This window comes from Panthera uncia (assembly GCF_023721935.1).
Source record: "Panthera uncia isolate 11264 chromosome B3 unlocalized genomic scaffold, Puncia_PCG_1.0 HiC_scaffold_1, whole genome shotgun sequence".
In the NCBI taxonomy this organism is placed as follows: Eukaryota; Metazoa; Chordata; class Mammalia; order Carnivora; family Felidae; genus Panthera; species Panthera uncia.
In genome coordinates this window covers 85416951-85441835 of record NW_026057582.1, presented here as the reverse complement: position 1 = coordinate 85441835, position 24885 = coordinate 85416951, and the positions used below count along the sequence as shown (strand labels likewise).

General features: G+C 42.2%; 2 protein-coding genes across 3 annotated transcripts in view; one reads left to right on the top strand and one right to left on the bottom strand.

The window, feature by feature from the left end:
- The window catches only part of TUBGCP4 (tubulin gamma complex associated protein 4), a 35230-nt gene extending 23160 nt beyond the window's left edge, over positions 1-12070 (bottom strand). Inside the window, exons 1-5 of the mRNA XM_049613489.1 lie at positions 11762-12070; positions 5789-5917; positions 2874-2996; positions 2455-2508; positions 1368-1424 (exon numbers count right to left, since the gene is read on the bottom strand). Of these exons, the coding sequence (XP_049469446.1) occupies positions 1368-1424; positions 2455-2508; positions 2874-2996; positions 5789-5917; positions 11762-11839 (441 nt within the window). The 5' untranslated portion in view covers positions 11840-12070. The remainder of the gene's footprint in view (positions 1-1367; positions 1425-2454; positions 2509-2873; positions 2997-5788; positions 5918-11761) is intronic.
- A 48-nt stretch (positions 12071-12118) lies between these two features.
- Positions 12119-24343, top strand: ZSCAN29 (zinc finger and SCAN domain containing 29). 2 transcript variants are annotated; one of them, XM_049613487.1, is made up of 6 exons: positions 12119-12646; positions 13172-13603; positions 14089-14293; positions 16115-16804; positions 18995-19465; positions 21684-24343. In XM_049613487.1, exons 2-6 carry the CDS (start codon positions 13286-13288, stop codon positions 22550-22552), a joined length of 2553 nt encoding a protein of 850 aa, XP_049469444.1. In that variant the 5' UTR covers positions 12119-12646; positions 13172-13285; the 3' UTR covers positions 22553-24343. The 2 variants fall into 2 exon arrangements, with proteins under 2 accessions (XP_049469444.1, XP_049469443.1); XM_049613486.1 differs by having other exon boundaries at positions 12119-12673.
- Positions 24344-24885: the final 542 nt, after the last annotated feature.

Here is a 24885-nt window from a genome sequence, read left to right as displayed (position 1 = left end):
ATAACATTTCCATCACTCTAAAGGAATCCCTTTGTGTCTGTTTGCTATCATCCCAGTTCTCACCCCGGCCCATGCTCTTGACCACCTCATGTTTGAACTCTGTAGAGGCAGAACACACTGGCTTCTCTACCACCACCTTGGCAAGAAGGAAGGTTTGCCCATCTCCAACCCCCCTACTCAGTTTCTACTCTCCTTCCTGTGGTCAGTGGAATCTGAAAGTCAACTGAGATGTGCAGCTAAGCATGCAACCCTTACACTACCTCCACGTACCTAGAAGGTCCTCTCCAACCCAGGGGGCGGGGGTGGGGGGTGGGGGGACAGTTTAGGGGAGCGGTTAAGAGCATAGTTTTTCGAGTCAGAGCCGGGTTTAGATCCCAGCCCTACTATTTCCTACCATCCATGTGACCCTAAGCACATTCCCTAACCTACCTGACCCCTTAGAAAACTGAATGTAATGAAGTACGTGAAACACTTAGCATAGTGCCTGGTGTACAGTAAGTGCACAATAAAAGCTGAATATTAATTGATGAGGGTAATCAGCTTTGAAGGGCCAAACAGCACCTCCCTCACTGGCTTTGCTGGCTCCTAATGAACACAGCACAGTGAAAACTTCTACACTTATACAGCAAAAAAATGAAGCGGCAACCTGGCAAATTAAGTAGTTAGCTAGTTATATTTATCAAGGTGAAGACTCCTAATAAGCTAAGGCACAATTACAACAGTTTAAAAACAAAACAGGGTTAAACATATTTAATCCATTTGTCTTTTCTCATCCAATTATGGACTTGCAGATTCTTCTTCTAATGTGAAATCTCAAAGCATTTATCCCTCAATTATTAACTCCACTCAGAAAAGACATTCTTCTGGTATTGGGGACCCTGACTTTTCAGTGCATGTAATAAAAACTTGTGGTAATAGGCGTATTTAATAAAAGAAACATCTGGGTTTTACCCAGTGATCTAATTCTTGGAAAAGAATTAGCACCCTAACCTAAATGTATTATTCTTTCTGAAGATTAACTTTCTGCTTCTTAAGATCCATATCCAACAATCCCAAATCCTTAATGCAAAATGCTCTCACTTTCAAATATCACCCGTAGCATTTTTCTCTTACCAGACAGAATCCTCTTACCAGGGTACATCTATTAACATCACCCCCACCCTCTGGATCAGGAGGTGCTTAAGGGCAGAGCGACAGCTTATTTTTTGCATTTAGCATGATACCCAAGCAGACATTATTAAAAAAAAACAATAAATAAATAAAAACTACTAAAGATTATGGTCTTCAAAAAAGAATGTAAGGTGAAATTAATTATGACTATATCCCTGGCACTTCCCACAGCAAAGATAAAAAAGGAAAGTTCTTACCTTCTGACTTTTAATTTGTTCTACCACAACCATGACAGAGGGGAAAAGGAGCTGGAACTGCAAAGTGGAGAATAATTAGGAGAATAATTAATGAGAACTGGCTCAGGAAATGCTTTTGTTTCTAAATAGTCCCACATCACATAAAGATGGCAATAGCACAGAACAGCCAAGATTCAGTATCTGAGGGCAAGCTGATATGGGGGTTGGCTACAAAGGGAGAATGGCAGATAGAAGCAGTTTCTATTTCTGAGGCTAACATAATTGTTAATATTGAAGTCAACATAGAGTGTTAATATCAGATATTAGATTTTAACTAAATTTGGAGCTTTCCAAACAGCTCTGATCTAGGAAAGCATACAACATATAAAATGCGTAGCTCTGAATCCAGAAGGAATGTCTTAATGTCTTAAGTTAGATTTTTTTTTTAAGTTTTTATTTATCTATTTTTGAGAGAGAGACAGAGAGCAGGGGAGGGGCAGAGAGAGAGAGAGAGAGAGAGAGAGAGAGAGACAGAGAAAGAATCCCAAACAGGCTCTGCATTGTCAGCACAGAGCCCAATACAGGGCTCAAACTCACAAACCGTGAGATCATGACCTGAGCCAAAACCAAGAGCCGGATGTTTAACTGACTGAGCTACCCAGGAGCCCCAAGTTAGATTATTTTTTTAATTCCTCATTTTTTCTTTAAGATTTTTTTATGGTTAAGTAATCCCTCTGCCCAATATGGGGCTCACACTCACAACCCCAAGATCAAGAGTCACATGTTCCACTGAATGAGCCAGCCATGAACCCTGTAAGTTAGATTATTCTAACAATATCAACAGATTTCAAGGCATTTTGTTATTTTTTTTTTTTTTTTAACATTTATTTATTTTTGAGACAGACAGAGACAGAGCATGAACAGGGGAGGGGCAGAGAGAGAGGGAGACACAGAATCTGAAACAGGCTCCAGGCTCTGAGCTGTCAGCACAGAGCCCGACGCGGGGCTCGAACTCACGGACCGTGAGATCATGACCTGAGCCGGAGTCGGACACTTAACCGACCAAGCCACCCAGGCGCCCCGGCATTTTGTTATTTGGACAGCATACCTGATCCAAGGAGTAATTGACATGTGATATGGACAGATGGGGGTCAGCCAGGAACTGCAACAAAAAACACTGTGATTAAGGCTCCATATGAGACATCTCGAATCTATTTGATCTCTGAAAACTAGATGGGAATCTGAGAATAGGCTCAGTGTTAATTTTAGGCTATGGAGAATTGATAGTTTATGGATTATTAATTCTGATTTTTCAGGTGAGAAAAAAACAGGGGCTCTGATTCCTTTGCCATGATCTGCACACCACTTTGATCACGGCTTGGGCAATCACAGAGTACACCCTACCCCCTAGCCACGAAGAAAACAGCTCTCTCTTAGCTATCTGACCACATCCAAGGGTATTTCAAATTCAGGAATGTGCCCTAATCTGCTGTCCCAGAGACGTTGTTCCCAAATCTCCTCTCTCACCTCTTGTTCCAAATCAAGCAGTGCTTGGCGATAAGGCTGCAAAACTGAATCCAGTCCTGTGCAGAACGCCCTTAGGTAGATTCCATGTAACCCACCTTGGCCCTGCTGAGATGGATGGTGATCCTGAAATCAAACAAAGAGAATTAAACCTCACAGCTCAGACTCTAAAACCTGAGGAAGACATTATCCCTTAATAGTATTATTGTTTTTGCTTAAATAATTCCACATCAAAGCAGTGCTTCGGTGAGAGGAAAGCCTGACTAGAGAGGCCGATTTTGAGTTCTGACCTTTTAAGATGTGATAACATTTTAATTTCCCAAGCATCCTACATGTTACAAACAACCAGGTAGAACCTCATATTGGGGCACCTGGGTAGCTCAGTCGGTTAAATGTCCAACTTCAGCTCAGGTCATGATATCACAGTTTGTGGGTTTGAGCCCCGCATCAGGCTCTGTGCTGACAGCTCAGAGCCTGGAACCTGCTTTGGAATCTGTGACTCCCTCTTTCTCTGCCCCTCTCCAGCTCATGCTATGTCTCTGTCTCTCAAAAAATAAATGTTAAAAAAAAAAAAAAAGAACCTCATATTGTCAGTGAAGGTTTTCTACAACTAACCTTATCACTTCCAGCTGAAATCCCTTTGGTGGCTTCCCATTGCCCCAGAATAACATCTCCACTCCCCTACGTGGCATACAATGATTTCTACATTCGGGCCCTAAACTCTCTCTCTAAAATTATCTTTTACTGCTTCCAACTTCACATTCTCATTTCCAAACTACCCACAGCTCACCAAATGTGCCTTGCTTCTATTTCTCACCCCCACGAATGTGGATGTGTTCCACTTATAACCTTGTACTCATCTTTGTGACAAATGCCTACTCTTCCTACAGGACCCAACTCAAGCATCTCTTCTCTCAAAGCCCTTCCTAACTCTCCCTAGGAAACGAATCGCTCCCTCTTTGTTGATTTCATAACATCTCTATGTAGTGCCTGAATTGTTCTTTTGTTTATATGCCCTCCTCTCATGACCAAGAACTTCATGAAGGCAGGACCCACACTTTATTCATCTTTGTATTTCAGCTCCTAGCACAGTTCTTTGAACACAAGGTAAATATTTAGTGAATAAATAAAATCACCTCAATCCTCCTTCTAAAATCCCTTCTCCTGCCTGGCCTGGTAATTCATCAGGAGCATGAATCTGATAGTCAACATGGGGAGTGATAAGACTCTCACTAAGAGCCAATTTACAAATATGGCTTGTCTTTCAGGAAACCTGCAGTTTTTTCTAAGAGCCTCTTGTAGTTTTACCGGGGCAACTGCAGAGGGAGTGGACTAGAGACCACGATGATTGGCCTCTCTGGCTGCATACTGATTTGGGTGATCAGGCTCTGGTGACGTAGACACAATAGCAGAATTCCACAACAAATGGGGTAGGAAGCTTGGACTCAGGGGTTAAAAGGCACAGTGTAGTCAGGGGATGCCACAAAGGATACTAGCAGTTCCTGAAGATAAAGGTTCACAGCTATAATAAGACCAGCATAGGCATGGGATGAAATGGAACAGACTGGCTTACAAGTAGCCAATTTTATTTTGATCTTATGGCATTCCAGAGAACTGAATGTCTTCATTTATCACTAAATGAAAGAGAAATTAAGTATGCTTTTTACTGTTCCAAAAAAAGAGGCACTACAGCTATCTTTAGAATTCAGGAAAGTAAGAATTCACATATTATATAAAATCCATATAGTCACACGAATACAGGGCAGATTTTTTTTTCTATTAAATGTTATATACAAAAAATTAAAATGAGGCCTTTTCATAATGTGTGTGCGTGTGTGTGTGTATAGGTTCCAACTCTGATAATTCATGTGCCCTCTTTAATATTGATTTTATAGCATTGATTAGATTTTCACCTCACATTTAGCTTATGTTTGCAAAAACCAATTTGAGAGAATCAGAATCCCTGTCCCAGAGATGAAAATACAAGGCATTATTCTCCAACTCCTGTGCCCTACAGATGGCCACCAAAGGCCTGACAACCAACTTATATAACAGAGGGTACTGACCTTATTTCAGGAAACTTTCCTTTTCCTTTCTAGAAGTCCCTGCCTTCCTCCTCAACCAGAATCATGGTTTTAAGTGGGAAATAGTCGTCACTGAATGAGTCATACAATTCAGCAATCTTTTTACTTACCACGGACAGAATTACAGACAGTTAAAAACGAAGGGGAACTTTAAAATCTCTCCTTAAAAAAATATGAGTGCTAACACTTTGCATGAATTACCTTATTTATTTTTTCTGACACTATGAGATAGGCACTATTATCCCTATTTGATAGGTAAGTAACTGAGCTCTAGTTTCTGAGCATTAGGTTACCGCCAGGCAGACTATGGCCAGTCAGTGATAGAGCAGGACACAAATCCTTGACCTCTACACCATTAATTACAATTAACCCACCAATTAATGGGTAATATATATTAAGTGCTTGCTATGTGCCAAGCACCTTCTCTGATTTAACTCTTTTATTTACAAATGACAAAAGTGAAACACAAAGATTTTAGTTGATCGCCTCCGTGCGACTAAGGTAGTTAGAAGCAAAAGAGGAAACAGATCTGAAATGATGCTTTATGATCTCACCTCTGGAACTGGAACTCTGGTCCAGCTCAAACTGATTTAATTCAGGTCTCCTAAAACACAGGCAAAGCATATTTCCTCTTATACTAATCTGCCTAAATTGGTCCCTGTGTATATTTTCTCCCTTGTTTGAGCTAGTTACCTAGCCCTCGCTTGAATAATTCCAATGATGAGACATTCATAACATCTTGAGACTTATTTCACATCAAAGTTTGGATTCACTGAAAACTTGACATAGCTCCTGACCTCTGGAGGTGTCCATTCCCTGACAACAGCAGCCTACCTGCTGCTGCACATGGCCCGTGTACTGTTCAATGAACTCGGTGAAGCGAATATAGTCTGTGCCCAGCCGGCAGAGTCGATTCAGGACGCTGGTTTCACTGGGATGGAGAAATGGGAAGTCCTGTGACACCTGCAGGAAGAGGAACAGTCTAAAAACATTGATGCCTGCCTATCTTTGAGGTGCTTCAAATACTTAATACTACTTTTTATTTCCCTTCTCAAGATGCCCATTTAAGCTTGGTAAATTCCAAACTGCTACAAAGGTGTTGTTCCCCATCCTGACCTAATTAGTTGTTGACTGAAATAGGTAGTAACACATGGTAAAGAATTCAAACACTATCAAATGTTGTACATTACAAATAAGTCAGTCGGGGCACTTGGGTGGCTCAGTTGGTTAAAGTGTCCAATTCTTGATTTGGGCTCAGGTCAACCTCCCCACCAGCAGCTACTATTACCTGTTTCTCATGCAATCTTCTAGGCATGGCCTATCAGGATTTGGAGTTTTGGACGTGATTTCAATGGTCTCCAGTGATACTGCTCAAATTGGGATCTGCAGACTTCAGGGGTTTCTCATATTCTTAAGATCTGCAAATTCTCTATAAATTTTTTTTAATTCTTTTTAATGTTTACTTATTTTTGAGAGGGAGAGGCAGAGGATGAGCAGGGAAGGGGCAGAGAAAGAGAGGGAGACAGAATCCGAAGCAGGCTCCAGGCTGAGAGCTATCAGCACAGAGCCTGATGCAGGACTTGAACTCATGAATTGTGAGATCATGACCTGAGCTGAAGTCAGACACATAACCGACTGAGCCACCCAGGTATCCCTCTTTATAAAATTTTAAATTTTATTTTCATTTCAATTAAAATGTAAAATTAATGTAACATGCTATAATCTATAAAAGCACCTCATAACTGGACATATAAAGGTAGTGTTCATATTTTCACTTATATTTGGTATTTCATTTCACTGGGTATTTTTAATTAAAGGCCATAATATAACCTACTATGCTATATAAAGTTTCACAGCATTTCAAAAATAGAAAAAAAAGTTGTAGGAGAATGAATTTATTCAACCCATTTTTTTTTAAGTTTACTTCTTTATTTTGAGAGGAGAGAGAGAATGTGAGTGGGGCAGGAGCAGAGAGAGGAGACAGAGAATCCCAAGCAGGCTCTGCCCTGTCAGCATAGAGCCTGACGCAAGGCTCAATGTCAACAACAGTGAGATCATGATCTGAGACGAAATCAAGAGTTGGATGCTTAACTGAGACACCCAGGTACCTCTCAACCCCAATTTTTCACAAACTGTGAAATATCCATACCATAAAACTTACCATTTTAGCCATCTTTAGATGTACAGTTTTGTGGCATTAAGTGCATTTATTTACACCTTGTGCATCTATCACCACCATCCACCCCCAGTTAACTTTCCCAAACTGAAACTCTGTAGCCATTATTCCTCCCACTTCCCCAACCCCTTGCAACCACCCTTCTATTTCTTGTTTCTATACTTCTGACCAATCTAAGTACTTTCAAAGATTGGAAATAGAATATCTGTCTTTTTATTACTGGCTTTTTCACTTAGCATAGTGTCTCCAAGTTTCATCCATGTTGTAGCATGTAAGAGAATTTCCTTCCTTTTTTTTTTTTTTCCTTCCTTTTTAAGACTGAAAAATATTGCACTGTATGTTTGTGCCACATTTTGTTTATCCAAATCATCTGTCAAGGGACATGTGAGTTGCTTTTACCCTTGTATTTTTACCTTGGCTATTGTGAATACTAATACTATAAACATGGGTATACAAATATTTGTTTAAGTCCCTTCTTTAACTTCTTCTGAGTGTATACCTAGAAGTGAAATTGTTGTTGGATCATCTGGTAACTCTGTGTTTAATTTTTTTGAGGAGTTACCACATCGTCTTCCACAGGCCTGAACCATTTTACATTCCCACCAGTAATATACAAGGGTTCTAATTTCTCCACAACCTCACCAACGCTTGCTATTTTGTTTTTTTGATAAAAGTCATTCTAATGGGTAAGAAGTAGTATCTCATTGTGCTTTTGATTTTCATTTCCCTAATGATCAGCTATATTGATAATCTTTTCATTTGTTTATTGGCCATTGTGTATCTTCCCTGGAGCTTCGACCAACTTTTAATGAACACATACTTATCAAAGGCACAGTGTTAACATATCTAGTTTAAATAGGGAACAAAATCAGAAGTAGTTACTATCCCCAAAGAACTTAACATACTGCATATTTATATTGCGAGTACTGTATTCTGTGGATGCCATCTTTTTTTAAAGTTTTATTTATTTAGGTAATCTCTATACCCCACGTGGGGCTCTAAGTAACAACCCCGAGATCAAGGGTAACATGCTCTTCTAACTGAGCCAGCCAGGTGCGCCCGTGGATGCCATCTGTACATAACAATAAAAGCAGTAATAAATAGGCAAAGAAGAATTTTTCTGTTACTGAATCCACAATAATTTGTTTAGGAATCCACTTAACACAGATTTTAATATCACTGCTAACCATATCTTCCAGTTAATAACTTATGAGGTAACATGACTTAAATGCTTAAGAATCTGTCTTTGGAGGGTGCCTGGGTGGCTCAGTCAGCTAAGTGCCCTACTTGGGTTCAGGTCATGATCTCAAGGTTTGTGAGTTTGAGCCCCACATCAGGCTCTGTGCTGACAGCTCAGAGTCCTGAGCTTGTTTCAGATTCTGTGTCTTCCTCTCTCTCTGCTCCTCCCCTGCTCTCACTCTGTCTCTCTCTCAAAAAAAAAAAAAAAAAAAAAAAAAAAAAAAAAAAAAAAAAATTAAAAAAAATTTACAATGTCTTTGGGAGGCCAGCCTAACTATTCTGTTAGTGCTATGTGTCCCTTCAGGCTGGATCTATAGCCCCCAGTAAAGCCTTGCCTGTGCCTTTAGGAAAAAAAAAAAAAAAAGAAGTCACCATGAGTTGCCTCATAACTTGCTTGAAATCTTAGGCAAGTTATAATACCTGCCTGTGCCTCAGTTTTCATACCCATAACATGGAGATAACAATTGTGAAGGTTAAATGTTAATGCATGTAAAGCCATGCACATAGCAAGTGCTTGATACACGTAAGCAATTTTTTATTATTACTTTTTAAAAAATATTTTTATGTTTATTTTTATTTTTGAGAGAGAGAGAGAGAGACACAGCATGAGTGGGGGAGGAGCAGAGAGAGAGGGAGACACAGAACCTGAGGCAGGCTCCAGGCTTGGAGTTGTCAGCACAGAGCCTGATGAGGAGCTCAAACTCACAGTGAACTCACAGACCGCAATATCATGACCTGAGCCGAAGTCAGACGCTTAACCAACTGATCCATCCAGGTGCCCCAGTAATTTTTTATTATTAACACAGATCTACCCAGTTATCAAGTGATGCTCCCATTAAAACTGGAATTCTAAGCAGTGCTTTGGTGGCAGAGTTTTACAAAAGTTCAAGGTCTAATTATTCTGAAACAGCAAACAATACCTTGAATTTATTGGTACCATCTGGTGCAACCTACTTACATGAACAGGCATTCTCCATACTAGACTTACTGAAGTCAAAACAGAATATGCAGCCACATCTGCAGCTGTCATACTATTATTAAACTCAATGTTGGGGATTTAGTTTCAGCACAACAATAGTTATGTCACATTAGATCACTGGTTCTCAGAGGCAATTTTTCCCCATTTGGTAAATATCTGCAGATATTTTTTATTGCTACAACTCAAGGGGTACTACTGGCATCTAGTGGGTGGAGGCCATGAATGCTGCTTAACACCCTATAATGCACAGGCAGGACACAACCCCCAACAAAGAATTATCCAGCCCGAAATGTCAACAATGAGAAAGAAACCAGGCTGAGAAACCGTGCATTAGATTAACGTCATTTTGAGTGCATCCATTTGGTAGTTTTGTTTACTTTGTAAAAATATTTGGTTTTACAGGTTTTTTTTTAAGAGCAACAAATTGAGTTTACACTCAAATAAATTCGAGCTTATACTTAGGTTAAGGTGTACGCATATTCAGTATTACAATAAAATGAATTTTGTCAACATTAGGCATTCATGACCATTTTTCCCTTTATTCAAATGTGAAAACACTGCAGAATGTATCAATATTTTCTGTTTTTAGTAGTCTTCTTTTCTTCCACAAATATCTGAACACCTACCAAGTGGCAGATACTGTGCTGGCTACATAGATGAAGAAAACCACTGTAGTCTTCGCTGCTATGGGCAACCTATGTGGGAGAAAGACTATACACAGGTAAAAACTAATATAAACTGTGATAAGTCCTATAAGGGAAATAAGTTGCTGTAAGGGAGAATAATGGCACTTATGCCTTAGGGAGGATACTTAAAGAGATGGTCAGAGAACATTTTTCTGGGGTGACTTTGAAGCTGACACCTTAAGAAGGAAAATATCCAGGGGCACCTGGGTGGCTCACTCTGTTAAGCATCCGACTTCAGCTCAGGCTCTTACCTACGGTTCATGAGTTTGAGCCCCGCATCGAGCTCTGTGCTGACAGCTCAGAGCCTGGAGCCTGCTTCAGATTTTGTGTCTCCCTCTCTCTCTGACCCTCCCCACTCTCTCTCTCTCTCTCTCAAAAATAAATAATAAGTATTAAAAAAAAAATTTTTTATAAGGAAAATGGAGACTTGAGACTTTTTTATAAAAAAGAAAGGAAGGCAACTATCCTTCCTATACTTTATCTTTTTACTTCAGTCAAGCACCCACAAATACTTCCTATACAGTTTCTTCCTTTATGCCTGCCATTGTTAGTTTTATAGGGGAAAATAAATAACAAGAGGAATCTGATGTATAGGTTTTATAGAGGAATGTAATTTTTCTGCTCTTCTGCAGCCTATACTGGCAATTCTTATAGGAATAGGCATGACTTTTTCTTAAAGTTTTTATTTAAATTCCAGTTAGTTAACATAAAGTGTAATACTAGTTTCAGGTGTACAATATAAGGACACCCAGTGCTCATCACAAGGGCACTCCATAATCCCCATCACCTATTTAGCCCATCTCCCCACTTCTCTTCCCTCTGGTAACTATCACTTTGTTCTCCATAGTTCAGAATCTGTTGCTTGGTTTGGAATAGGCATGACTGTGATATGACAGAGTTAGACTCAAATCTTGCCATTACCAGGACTAGCCGCCACAAGTTCTCTGAGCTTCAATTTGCTTTTTTGTAAATAAGGGCTAACAATACCTAAGTTACTAAGTTATTGAGAGGACTGGATAATAAAAAAAAAAGCAGAAAAGAGTGGTTCAGACACCATAGCCAAGCAGGCCTGAGGTTCAAGACCAAGCTCGCTAATTACTAGCTACCAGATACAGGAAGTTGATCTGTGAAATGGAGATAGGTGATCCTGCAGATTGAATGAGATAATGCATACAGTACCTAGCCCTTCCTCCTTAAACATTTCTGGTTACGTGAAAGCCTCCCTTCCAAATTCTCCTAGTGGAGAAATTTCCAGCGAAAGGAGTAATGAGGGAAACACTCTCATTCATTTTTCAGACAACAAAAGTAGCTGACCTCTTACTATGTTAGGCGCTACGTATTTGGACGAGCTTTCAAAACTCACTTTAAAGCACTGCAAATGGGTGCGTGAAAATGGGTGAAACTCGCCTTACATCCAGTTCCCCAGCAACACGCGCTCAGACACCTCAACCTTAGGCCCGGTCGCGAGCTCCCTCCCCGTCCCGAAGGCGGGGCCCTCCGGCACCCGCCTTCCATCCGCCAGCCTGGGCCCAGCCCTCTCCAGAAGCAGTACCGCGCGCAAAGGCCCCCTCCCGCACTTCCCCCATTACCAGTCTAGGGACACGCCTCCGAATCGCCTCAGCCTCTGCAAGCTCCACCCCCCGCCCTCGCAAACTCCGCCCCCGGGCATTGGCTTGGGTACGCCCATTATGCGCTCGCGAGTTCCCGCGCTCTGAGTCCGACGGTACCTGGAGGCCACTCCGCTTGTTCCACGTGAAAATGGACCCTGGGTATCCGCTCAGAGCCAAGAGTAGTTCGTGGATCATTCCCGCGGCGGATCTCGAGTCTTTATATCCGTCGCCCCCTCCTGCAGCGCCCCTCCAGAGGACCACGGAGGCGAATGCTGCGTTCTGTGCAAGCGCCCAGGCCCCTGGGACAGGCTGTTCGTCCTGAATCCCAAGTGGCAGGACAACTGCGGGAAGAGTGGAAGGGAAAGGGTACGGGATAGGCACGCCGCGTCCCGGAAGTGTGCCGCGCTCGGCTGGGCTCACTCACTCGCTGCTGCAGGGGCTCTGCTGGAGGAGTCTCCGTAGTTGCCCTTGCGCATGCGCCCGAGGCGCCCGAGGCGCCCGTTCGGACTTCCGGTTTGAGAGCTGGACTGGGAGGCTGCAGAGCCGGGTTGGGGCCCGACCCTAAGAGGGTGAGGCAGGCCCGGGGGCAGAAATGCAAGTGGGTTGAGGGTCAGCCCCGAGAGGGAGACGCCCCCACGGGTAGTCGGAGGGTGCTCTCAGGGCGCCTTGGCCTGGTCGGAGGCCTCTGGAGGGACTGTACCACAGCTCCGAGAGTGACCTGGCCGGAGAGAGCGAAGACAAAGAGGCCGGAATCCCGCACCCGCCGCTCTTTGAGCTGAGCCCCACTCCCGCGAACCTCGCAGCCCTCCGAGCCCCTGGCCAGCAACCGAACTCGTCATCAGAAGACCCACTACTACTGCCCTCTCGGACTCCCTGTCTCCACCAACTGTGTGTGACTCCCTACGCCCACCGGCCCTTCTTCAGGAACCAAAACCAGTCCTCCCAATGCGCGAGGTTTCCCGTCAATAATTCCCGAACAGTTGCTGATCGTTTACTTCTGCTGTGAGGGAAAACAAAGACCAGTATTCAGTACTTGATTTTTGTCCCGGGTGGGAACTGGTAGTTGTGGAGTCTGAGGGGGCGGGGAGGATGTAAAGGGCCTCTGGAAGGACTTGCAGAGGTACTGGGAGAGATCAGCTGCGACCCGCTGGACAGGGGCTTTTTGTTGCCTTCAGCAGGATGGTGACTTGCCTTTAGATCCTCTCAAGCTCCAGGTTTCCCATATGGTTCAAACTCAGTTTGCAACATTGGTCAGGGGAGCTAAATGGGATCAGATTTGGGGGGAGGTGGAAGAAGAGCAGACAGTACTTTATTCTCTGCTGCTTCCCCGGGGCTGCTGTGGAAGTCACCCGGAAATGCAGCCTTTGAAAGGTCTCTTTCCTTCATGTTCAGTTTTGGCTTGCTATCCTGAAGTTGGTGCTACCTCAGATGGCCATGTGGAGTATATGGGAAAGCAGGCCAGCTCTTGGCGAGACTTTAGACCTATGAGTATATTTCTTCTGATAGTGCCATCTCTCTCTACCCTAGGAAGAAACTCTTCTTACAGTGAGAGACTCATCTGCAGGTGATTCTCCAAGGACATGGGAAAATAGGTGTAAGCCCTCGAACCCTTAAGTGGAGGGGAGCTGCTTTCTGCTGTGAATGATGGCCAAACCCACTCTGAGAGGGAATGGCCCTAACTCTGAGACCTTCCGACAGCGCTTCAGGAGATTTCACTACCAGGAGGTAGCTGGGCCCCGGGAGGCTTTCAGCCAACTCTGGGAACTTTGCTGTCGTTGGCTAAGGCCGGAGGTGCGCACCAAGGAGCAGATTGTAGAATTGTTGGTGCTAGAGCAGTTCCTGACCATCTTACCTGGGGAGATCCAGGATTGGGTACAGGAGCAATGTCCAGAAAGTGGAGAGGAGGCAGTGGCTCTGGTGGAAGATTTAGAAAGAGAGCCTGGAAGACCTGGAAGTTCGGTGAGAAGGGAGGGGGAATTCTAAAGTGTGTGACTGGGAAGGGGCAAGGATAAAGGGCCCAATTAAGATATAGGCAGGTTTAAAGAGGGGCACAATCTCCTTTGGTGATGCTCATTCTTCTGGTCCTGGAACAGGTAACTTTTTCAGATAGAACTTGTCTGGAGATGCTACCTGGGTGTACCTTTGCTACCCTGTCACAATGAGTTATTCATGGTTTAACGGTGTTTTTACTTATGAGGGAAGAAAGGGGAAGTATTTTTTAGCTTGTAGTTGGGTTTACTAATTTCATCTTTTCCTTCTGGAGTTCCAGCTGCTCTAAGCTCATGGAGTAAGAAAGACCCTTGTTCACTGTTAAACCCTCTCCCCTTCCCCCCAACCCTAGCCATGTCCCAAGAGGATGAGCTCTTTTGGGGTATTAAATAATCTCCTCTGGGAGTGCCCCTCATTATAACCTTGCAGTGACAATTAATGGGGGTTGTTTCTAGGTCACAGTCTCTGTGAAGGGGCAGGAAGTGCGCTTGGAGAAGATGACACCCCTGAAATCATCACGAGAGTTATTAAGTGTTCGGCAGGAGTCAGTGGAACCCCAGCCCAGGGGTGTAACCAAGAAAGAGAGGGCAAGAAGCCCAGACCTGAGACCACAGGAGCAGATGAATCCAAAGGAGAAGCTCAGACCTTTTCAAAGGAGCGGTGAGGAGTAGATTCATATGGGAGGATAGGATGCCATTCTAAATTGGGAAGTAGGGTTGGGAATAGTGAGTGGGAAAGGGATTTTAGGAATTGAGTTGAAATTGTAGAGTATGCAGTTGTTGGAGACCTCCTGAAGGTATGTAGTTTAGCCCTCTGTTATAGTATTCTCATATTTCTTCTTGACGAATCTGCCAGAGGATGGCTCCCCAATTTTTTTCAGAATTGGAACTATTTTATTTCCTCTTGGCAATGATGATACTAGGTCAGTATTTTCTAGATAAAAATTCTTTTCTATACTTGAAGGCACAGCCTCCTTTCAGTCATTTTCCTTCTCCAAATTAAACTGTATATTATTTCCTTAAGCTCTTCCCCAGAAGTGCCATTCTTTAAACTTACTAAGTTTTTGTTATTCTCCCTTGGAACCTTTAAGTCTTCCAAATATTATGTTAATTGTGGAGAACTAAATTATATTATTCCAGGGAGGGGCCTGGTAGGTACAGGCAGAATAGGAATTTTACTTCTGAATTTCACTACCTTCTCTTTCAGTATAGCTCAACTAATTATTTGGTGATCATTGTTTACTTGGTAACTCCCAGGACTCTTACAGCTTTCCCATTGTCTTTGTGGCTAGTGCTTATTGTTGTACCTGATTTTGTAGAACTCGTTTTTCTTCTTTATACTTGGTTGAACTCCATTTTTTTGTTTTTTGTTTTTTTAATCATTTAACTTGAAGTTGTTTTGAATTTTGATCTTATCGTCTAAGATGCTAGCCTTCTCAGCAGTTTGTAAGGGCCTGTTTAGTAATTCAGATGCAATTCTACATAGAGACTTGCAGAATTAATCAGTTATTGAACACCTACATGTATTCTAATGCCTTGCAAGGTACTCTGCAATAAGCAAAGGTGCCTATTCTCAAAGAGCTTATGGTGTGATTGAAAGCAAATATGTGTTCAACTTAACTGTATTGAAACCATGCCAGACAATGACTTGTTACTCAAGTTGTGTGAGTACAATAGGGGTTTGGCAGAGTGGGCGATGAGGGAGGGCAGTAGGGAAGGCTCATGGGGGGCTTTGGCAAATATAGCTTCTCATAGAATGGGTTCCATTTGGATAGGAGGGACTTAAAGGAAAGGCACAAAGTGATGAATAAATGTATGCTGCATTCTGGAGGGGAGTCTGATATGAATGGATAGTGCGTGGTAGGCATTCAGGTTAAGGTTCAACAGTATAGTGTTTGAACTGAGGAAGCAAGAACCTGGAGTCAGGCAGGACAGTGACTGTTGCAGTTATCTGGGTGTGAGAGGATAAGGAGTCTAGACTTGGATGGTGGCCGGAGGAACAGAGGACATACTAAAGTGAAAAACTTTTAGAACTTGGTGATAGTGTGAAGGAAATGGATGAGTTGAAGTCCCACCCGCCCCCCTTCACGCCTGCTCCTCTCTCTCTTGAAATCACTCTTGAGTTTAGTTTTCTAGCCCCAAGCAGAGAACTTACAGGAGACAGGAGGTGCCTGTTCCCAGCAGTGCCAAGACCTGCCTGTAAGTGGTGAGGAAGGCTAGGGAGCAACATGGAGCATAACTGTTTGCTCTGAACACGCAAACAGAACCTTTTCCTCTCTTGTCACCTGCACTGGAAAATATTCTCATTATTTGAGGTTTTGTGTACTTTCTCCAACCCACTGAACTTTCTGAAAACACTTCCTTAGACACTTTCTTTATAAAAGCCTCTTGGATTAAAAAAAAAAAAGGCAGATCTGAACTCAGAGGTGTTTTTATGATCAATCCAAATTATGATATCCTTTGTTTGCTTCCCTGCAAGCAGGATTTCCATTTCCTAAATCCGGTGTGGTCTCCAGATTGGAGCAAGGAGAGCCATTGGTCCCTGCTCTGGGCTCCAAGGAGAAGGAACTTTCAAGAGGCAGTCACACAGGAGATATGCATGCTGATCTGTTATCATCCAAGAGAGAGAGAAGGACCTGGGTGGAACAGGATCACTGGGGCTTTGAGGATGAGAAGGTAGCAGGTGTGCACTGGGGCTATGAAGAGACCAGAACTCTCCTTGCAATTCTCAGTCAGACTGAGTTTTATGAGGCTCTCCGAAACTGTCACCGAAACAGCCAAGTGTATGGAGCTGTGGCTGAGCGGCTCCGGGAGTTTGGCTTCCTTCGGACCCTTGAACAATGTCGGACCAAGTTCAAAGGTCTCCAGAAGAGTTATAGGAAAGTCAAGAGTGGTCACCCACCTGAGACCTGCCCCTTCTTTGAAGAGATGGAAGCCCTGATGAGTGCCCAGGTTATTGCCTTGCCCAGTAATGGCTTGGAAGAGAGAGCCTGTTACTCTGGCCTGGTGGGCAGTGATGCTGAGACTGAGGAGCCAGGGCAGGGGGGTTGGCAGCATGAGGGAGCAGAAGAGGCCATGGCTGAAGAGTCTGACAGTGATGAAATGGTCCAGGAAGCCACCCCTCAAGACCCCGACAACTTGACTGCACCTGTTCTTTTTCGAAGCCCAAGTGGTAAGAAGTTTTCCTTTAGGGGGTTCTGTGGTTAGATCTGAGGAGTTATGGGACTGAATGTGCAGTCAGCAGGTTTAATGTCACCTGTCGGCTTTGTCACTTAAACAGAACAAAGAGGTACCTTCTCAGTTCTATCTGTATTTCATTCTCTTTTGTGGGAAAATTAGATAATAGTAAGTAGGGAATAATTTTAGATATTTTAAAGAAGTACACTTAGAAAATTCTAGAGAGCTCTTAAAAAGAATATCATTCCTGGGGCCCCTGGCTGGCTCAGTCAGTGGCGCATGTGGACTCTTCATCTTGGGGTCATGAGTTCAAGCCCCACATTGGGCATGGAGCCTACTTTAAAAAAAAAAAAAGTATCATTTCTTCCATTTCCTTATTAAAATGTATTTTTTTTCCTGATTATAAAATAATTTACTGCTGAGAAAAACCCAGAACTATATTAGCTTTAAGGAGAATATTTACTGAGCACCTTACACAAACTGGTGTTTTATCTTTTATTTCCCCACTTCTCAATGTCAATTTATTATGTGTTCCTTTCTACATAGCCTAGCCTAGAGAAGGACTGCCTGAAGTTAGAAACGTTTTCTAAGACTCCTCTATGAGATTTGCAACACACATAGTAAGAAATCTTGTTTTAACACTTTGTTGAAATATTATTTGCCTATGGAACTGTTTTTAAGTGTTATTTATTACTGTTGATATAAGTTATATAACTATGTTGTTATGGAAAGAGCACCGAAATATGAGTCAGGAGGCCTTGTTTCTAATCTTGACCACTCATCACCTAGGCGACCTTAGTTATCTGACCATTTCAAAGTTTGTTTCCTCACATGTAAAATGGGGCATGGCAGCAGGACTACATCTGTAAAATTGCAGTTTCACTGTGAAGTGATTTTTTTCCTTTCATTTTTCTACTATATGTGTTACTTTGTGTTCTACTCTTGTCTTCCTATCTTCCACTTTTTCCTTTCTCAGAATCTTTCATTCTTTTTGTCACTGGAGTAAGTGCAGGTAAACCACAGATGTGGCACATGTGCTAGCTGCTATTTTCATTATCTTTGTTCTTTTCATCTTTTTCCACTTTTTCTGTTTTTCAATTCTTTCCCCCACTCCTTTACCTGCAGTAAGCGGAGGATAATGGAAGCAATGTCCTCTCCAGTTGGCTGGCCAGTGGGAGGAAGACTCTGTGAATCTCCTTTCCCTCTACCGTGGGGACCTTCAGGGAGCAGAGTCTGTAATCATACTGAAGTAATATTAGCCCAAGGCAGGGCGGGGGGGGGGGGGGGGGGGGGGGGGAGTGCAGCACTAGTAAATGTTCAGGACAGGAGATGCTGTCTGCGCTGCTTCCTTCTTTCTGGCTTCCAACCAGTCCTTCAGTCTTAAGGATAATAAGGTGCATTACTATCAGGTCTTCTCTTGTACCCTTCAGGTCTTTGCTGTTACTGGGCTTGCATTTTTGAGACCGTGGCAAATGAAGAAGGGTCCTAATAGGGATTACGCAAGTGTGAAAGTGTGAAAGAGACTGTTCTTTGGGGTCTTGAGTCATTCTTTGGAAAACTTAATTCATAAGGAAGTAGAGCTGGTGGAAAAAGAATGATCTGAGAAGTTAGGGATGACTCATGACAGTGATTGACTGGGTCTTATTCCTTTGACCAGTTATTTTCTAGTTAGGATCAGAATTCCAGAGAATCCCCATACTAGAAGAATGGGGAAAGGCATCCTGTACTCTTGACTCAGTGTATGTAATGACTGTTTCAGTGATCTGGTGGAAAGGTTTGTTTGTTTAACAGAGAGGGAGAGAGAGAGAGAGAGAGAGAGAGAGAGAGAGAGAGAAAATCCCATGCTGACAGTGCAGAGTGGGAAGCAGGGCTCAAGCTCACAAACCGTAAGATCATGACCTGAACTGTAGTCGGGTGCTTAACTGACTGAGCCACCCAGGCATCCTCCTTTTTTAATGGCTAAACAGAATGTAGGAATAAAGGTCCCTGTGAAATTGCTATACAATATAGAGAAGCAAAACATTCTATAATGAGTTTGTATAGATTTGGGAAACATGAAGTGTTTTTATTTTTTCACCTAGAAGCCCAAGCTTAGGTGATTTTTCATCATGCACTTGATAGGGCTGAGGAATTAAGGCTATAAAGCCTGCATTAAGTGGTGCTGAAATTTCTTTTCTGGTGGCAGGTGTACACTGGGGTTATGAAGAGACGAAGACTTACCTTGCAATTCTTAGTGAGACTCAGTTCTACGAAGCCCTCCAGAACTGTCACCGCAACAGCCAGTTGTATGGAGCAGTGGCTGAGCGGTTATGGGAATATGGATTCCTTAGGACACCAGAGCAGTGTCGGACCAAGTTTAAAAGCCTACAAACCAGCTATCGGAAAGTCAAGAATGGCCAAGCACCAGAGACCTGTCCATTCTTTGAAGAAATGGATGCTTTGGTGAGTGCCAGGGTTGTTGCCCCATCCAGTGATGGCCAGGAAGAGGAGACAGCCTCTTGCCCCATCCAGGAGGTCAATGAGACTGAAGCTGAGAAGCAAGCTGAGGTGGCAGAAGAGACCATAGAAGAAGATTCTGAGGATGATGAAGAGGATACTGAGGTACCCTTAGAGGTTGTCATGACCCGTGCTCCAGTCTTATTCCAGAGTCCCAGTGGTAAGATCCTTTTACTTTTTTTTCTTTTAATTTTTTTTTTTAGTGTTCATTTATTTTTGAGAGAGAGAGAGACAGAGACAGAGCGTGAGCGGGGTAGGGGCAGAGAGACAGAGAGGGAGACACAGAATTTGAAGCAGGCTCCAGGCTCTGAGCTGTCAGCAGAGCCTGACGTGGGGCTCAAACTCACAAACCGTGAGATCATGACCTGAGCTGAAGTTGGACACCCAACCGACTGAGCCACCCAGGTGCCCCAATCCTTTTACTTCTTAAGATTTAAGTAGCAAAGGGGAGGCAGTGGGATTTAGGAGAAAAATCCACAAACTGAAAACCAGAAAACTGGCCTCTATACCCAGCTCTCATGAATTCTTCTTGTGACCGCTTTATCTCTTCTCCATGTTTCCTTCTTATTAAAACAGCTCAGAGGGTATATAAATGATTCACCTGACTTGCCTTCTCACACTACAGCATCAATCTGATGGCTGCAGACTTTATAAATTTGCTGTCTACATCTGAGCTGTTAGACAGTTTACCTAGCAGGGCATATGAAAGCTAACATCTCCCAAATAGCATGCTGTATACTCATAGTGCAATGAAGTTGATTTTAAAGTTCATTCTTATTAATGCTTTTTCCTCTAGTTCCACTATGTATTACCAGTTATATATCTGCTTTATTCACACATATGAAAACCTGATAACCTCTTTCTTCAGATACAGCTGGGCAAAAGTCTATGATTCCTGAGGGAATTGACCCTTTGAATCTTAACTGCTGTGTCAGAAAAAGAAATATTTCACTATGGCTTCCCTCCTTGTGGGAAGAATAATTCTGATTTTGGAGTCATACATGTACGTGAATCTGCACTCTCATGTCCATTAGTCAGCCGAGTGACTCAGAGCGAGTTATTTAACCCTGTAAGTTTGCTTATATATTAAGACCTACCTTATTAAGATTGACATAAACGAGGTACTATGGTGAAGCACCTAGCACAGTGCTTAGGCACATAGTAAGTATTTAATAAGTAATAATTTTCTTTTCCAAAAGTTCTTTAGATCTGCATTCCTCAAGGGTGTTCTGTGGAGCATTATGTCCATGGGGATATTAGTATGTTCCACTAAAAAATGCCTTCTACGTTTAGGAAATGCTTGATTACTCTCCTTGGAGGCTCATAGTACATACTCACATATTTAAGGTTTTGAGGTTAAACTGAATCTAACAAATCTCTATCTCATGGGGCATCTCATAAGACTGGGCTCCTGGGTAGAAATACTGTCTTTCAGGGGTACATAAGCAGGCTGACACTCAGTATTTCTTTGCTCTCAGAGAATTTGGGATCCAGAATTTATCTGAAACATCTGAAAATTCAAAGTCCATTCACAAACTGAAAATCTGCAAGTATCTACAAATTCACATAACCTGGACCTGGGAAGCCTGGTGTTTGGTTCTTAGAAGAATATTAAAGGGGTGTCTGGGTGGCTCAGTCAGTTAAGCATCCAACTTTGGCTCAGGTCATGATCTCACAGCTCATTGAGTTTGAGCCCCTCTGAGCTGTCAGCACAGAGCCCGGAGCCTGCTTTGGATTCTGTGTTTCCCTCTGTCTCTGCCCCTCTCTCACTTGTGCTCTCTCTCTCTCAAAAATAAACATTAAAAAAAATTTTTTTAAATTTTAAAAATGTATTAAAAGCTTAGCTTGGACATTAGAGTAGTGCTTTTGGAACATTACATGATTATTTTTCCATGGGAAAAGAGAATGTTTTAGGGAGATACTTTCTAGCAAAATTTCTCTCTCAGAAAGCCTTCTGTTCTTTGAAAGACACCAAATATTTTTCTACTCTGTTTTTATTCTCAACATAAAGGAATTTGAGGGGAAGGGGACTCATGTAGCTCTTTTGGATATAGGTGTTTCTCAGGGTTTTCCTGGGCATTTATGGACATATCTTAAAGCTGGTAAGTTTTACTTGTTATACTGAGAGGATTTTCTGAAGATCGTGGGTATCCAGGGAGAGTTAAAAGAATATATTAATCAGTCCCTGTAATAGATGAGAAGCATGTGATAGGTTACTAACTAGAGGAGTAAAAAATTGGAATTTTAATTGATAGTAGTCATTTGGGATCTAGTCCTTCCTAATTTTTACCTTTAATAATCTAATGTGATACTTGCCTAAACCCTGGCACGTAATATTGAAGAAATGGATAACTTCTAAAATTCTATTTTCATATCAGGTTTTGAGGCTGGATTTGATAACGAAGAGAATGTAAAACGAGATATTTCTGAGGAAGTACAACTACATAGGACATTACTTGCAAGGTCAGAAAGGAAAGTTCCCTGGCATCTTAATCAGGGTAAAGGCAGTGACACTGAATGTAGATCAGAACGACAGTGGGAAAAGACCCCAGGGGAGAGAAGAGGAAAATCAACACTCCCAGAAAGGAGTTTAGGTAAAGTTCTAAATCATCAGAAACCTTATTTGGGAGAGAGACCCTATAAATATCTCAGATACGGCAAAAGCTTTGGTCCGAACTCCCAGCTCATGCATCAGATATCCCATCAAGTGGAAAATCCATATAAATGTGCTGACTGTGGGAAAAGCTTCAGTAGGAGTGCACGCCTCATTAGACACCGGAGAATCCACACTGGAGAGAAACCTTATAAATGTCTTGACTGTGGGAAAAGTTTCCGTGACAGTTCAAATTTCATCACCCATAGGAGAATCCACACAGGAGAGAAACCGTATCAATGTGGTGAGTGTGGGAAACGCTTCAATCAGAGCTCAAGCCTTATAATTCACCAGCGAACCCACACAGGAGAAAAGCCCTATCAATGTGAAGAGTGTGGAAAAAGCTTCAACAACAGTTCTCATTTCAGTGCACATCGGAGGATACATACAGGAGAGAGACCCCATGTGTGTCCTGACTGTGGAAAGAGTTTCAGTAAGAGTTCTGACTTACGTGCACATCATAGAACCCACACAGGAGAGAAGCCCTATGGGTGTCGTGATTGTGGCAAGTGCTTTAGTAAAAGCTCTGCTCTTAATAAGCACCGAGAAATCCATACACGAGAAAAACTTCTGTCACAGTCGGCACCTAAGTAAGCTCCTGAGAATTTAAAGAAAAGAAATATATCAAAATGGTTGGAAAAAGTCTGCCAATAGTGAGATCCATCTCCTATTCTCTGCCCAACTAGCTTAGGAAACACTCTAGGATTTACCCCACCCTTTGTTCCTATGTTTTTCCTGGATCTATGAATTCCCAACGCAGTCATCTTAAGAATGAGAGGATGATTTCAGTCCCTCTCCTTGCCTGTATTTGAAACGACAGATGACACCTTTACCTCTCAGTGCCTATGTTGTTCCCTTAATAGACAGGACTAGGTAGTAGATCCTATAGTTTTGATATATACCCTTATTTATTCATCCTGTTATTCAGCTGTATTTCAACTGGAAAAACTTATCACAGCACCATTTCAGGGAGAAGTTGTGAGACTTTTCTAATTGAGTGGGTCTAGCTCTTTATATAGTAAAGGAAATGCAAGTAAGAATGGCTCTTCGTGTTCACATAAGCCTGTGCTCAGAATGACATTTGTCATGCACACTTCATTTACCTTACACGAGAATTTAATGTCCACCTTGACTCTGACCTATTAAAGAATTTGTCAAAAGCCTAGGTGTCTATATGGGGAAACATTGTAAACCTTGTATAAATATTGAGTTATGAACCCTGAATTTCTTAGTTTCTTCCAAGTCTTAGATGTTCTCAAATAGAGTAATATTTAGAGCATCTAGTTTGATCTTTTTTTCTTCTTCCATCTCATCTGAATTTCATCTATCTCTTGTCCAGACGTGCAAAGAGCAAGACAGCTGGATATGTTGAGAGAGAAAGCAGTTAAAGCTGCCAGTAGGGAATTGGCTGTGTTCCACACACTCCAGACACCTAGTTTAGTGTTATGTACCCCATGGGCGCTTAATACTAACCTGCACTGAGCAGAAGCCACTGCCATGTTCCCATGGATTAGGAAACAGACCACTTTGTGCCAACAACTCTAGCCTAATGGCAGGGAGGACAGATTATTTTTGGTCATTGGAGTTGCCAATACTTGCACACATGCACACGCACACATTCAACTGTACACACCTATTTTTAGAAGCTCTCAAACACAAGTATAATTCTGATCTATGTATAACCAAATAGTATTGAAATTAATTGCCCATATATTCATAGTAGAGCACAAGGTAAACAGACTCTGTCCTTGTCCTTACAGTCTAAAACAGATGACACTGACATGGACAAACAATAAATGCACACGTAGAGCTGCAACAGTTTTAGAGAAATCTAGAAATATAGTAACATTATGCATAAATGTTAAGATCTAATGCAGTATAGTTTTCTATAAGAAAAATCTGGGAGGTATTTTTTTCTCTTTATTCAGGAAGGCTTCATGAAACAGCAAGTGTTTAAAGGAAGGAGGGTTACTAGGTAAATTAGAGTGGGATAAACTTTCCAAAATAAATCACAAAACTGAGTTCTGAGTGGGTGAGAAATGGGAAAATTGGGGAACAAGGTATTATGATAGAAGAAACACCAGTCTAAAGCAGTGCCTCAGGATCTGAGATGGTTTAGTAAGTGTGCTAGAATGTTTCTGAAAATGAGAGATTACTGTCTTTAGTATATTTATGTGTAGTTGTGTGTAAAAAGCACCGGTTGGTGTATCAGCAGATATGAATTCTGGTTCCAGATGTCTTGTGTGTAAGTCAACCTGTTTGTATCCATCTCCCTTTCTGTAAATCAGAATAACGTTTACACCTTAATCTGCCTCTCAGGTATACCATGTTAATAAAAAATTACGTCTATAAAGTACCCAGTGTTTCTTTCTGGTGTTTCCCCCCCCCCCCACCCCCCAAACGTACATGTGCAAGTTATTAAGTTGTTGCTGCGAGGAAAAGATACATTTTTACCTGCTTTTTTAAAGCTCCCTATGTGGGCATACTAGAAATATGCCTGTTTGAATCTTTATGTTCTAGACTGAGAAACAAATTAGGAAGTGGTAAAAGAGAAATTAGAATACAAATCATTCTTTGGTATCTGTATCTCTATTCATTGGGACAGTCCATTAGGGCCTGTGTCATACTGGGCATGGAGAGTAAATCTTATTTTAAAACACCCAGGACCAGCCCTCCAACCTACAGATGAAGAGAATGTACAAAAGGAATAGGGCAAAGGCAAACTCTTACTGGGAAATGCCTATTTCATCTCAAACTAGCTTACAAACCATTTTCCGCTACCCAATCTGCCACTCCTGAGGCAAGAAGCAAGAAATAATAGTCTTTACACATTCTAAGAGAGAAACCAAGGCTACTGTAGGTGGAGCAAGAGGATCTGTGCACCCTAACCTGCCCTTTTATTTTTTTTCATTTTTTTATGTTTATTT

Bases quoted from the DNA above. Each gene is read 5' to 3' on its own strand.
- ZSCAN29 (XM_049613487.1), top strand. From the start codon at position 13,286: ATGATGGCCAAACCCACTCTGAGAGGGAATGGCCCTAACTCTGAGACC. The intron at 13,604-14,088 runs GTGAGAAGGGAG...GGTTGTTTCTAG, and splicing joins CTGGAAGACCTGGAAGTTCG to GTCACAGTCTCTGTGAAGGG. The intron at 19,466-21,683 runs GTAAGATCCTTT...TTTTCATATCAG, and splicing joins CTTATTCCAGAGTCCCAGTG to GTTTTGAGGCTGGATTTGAT.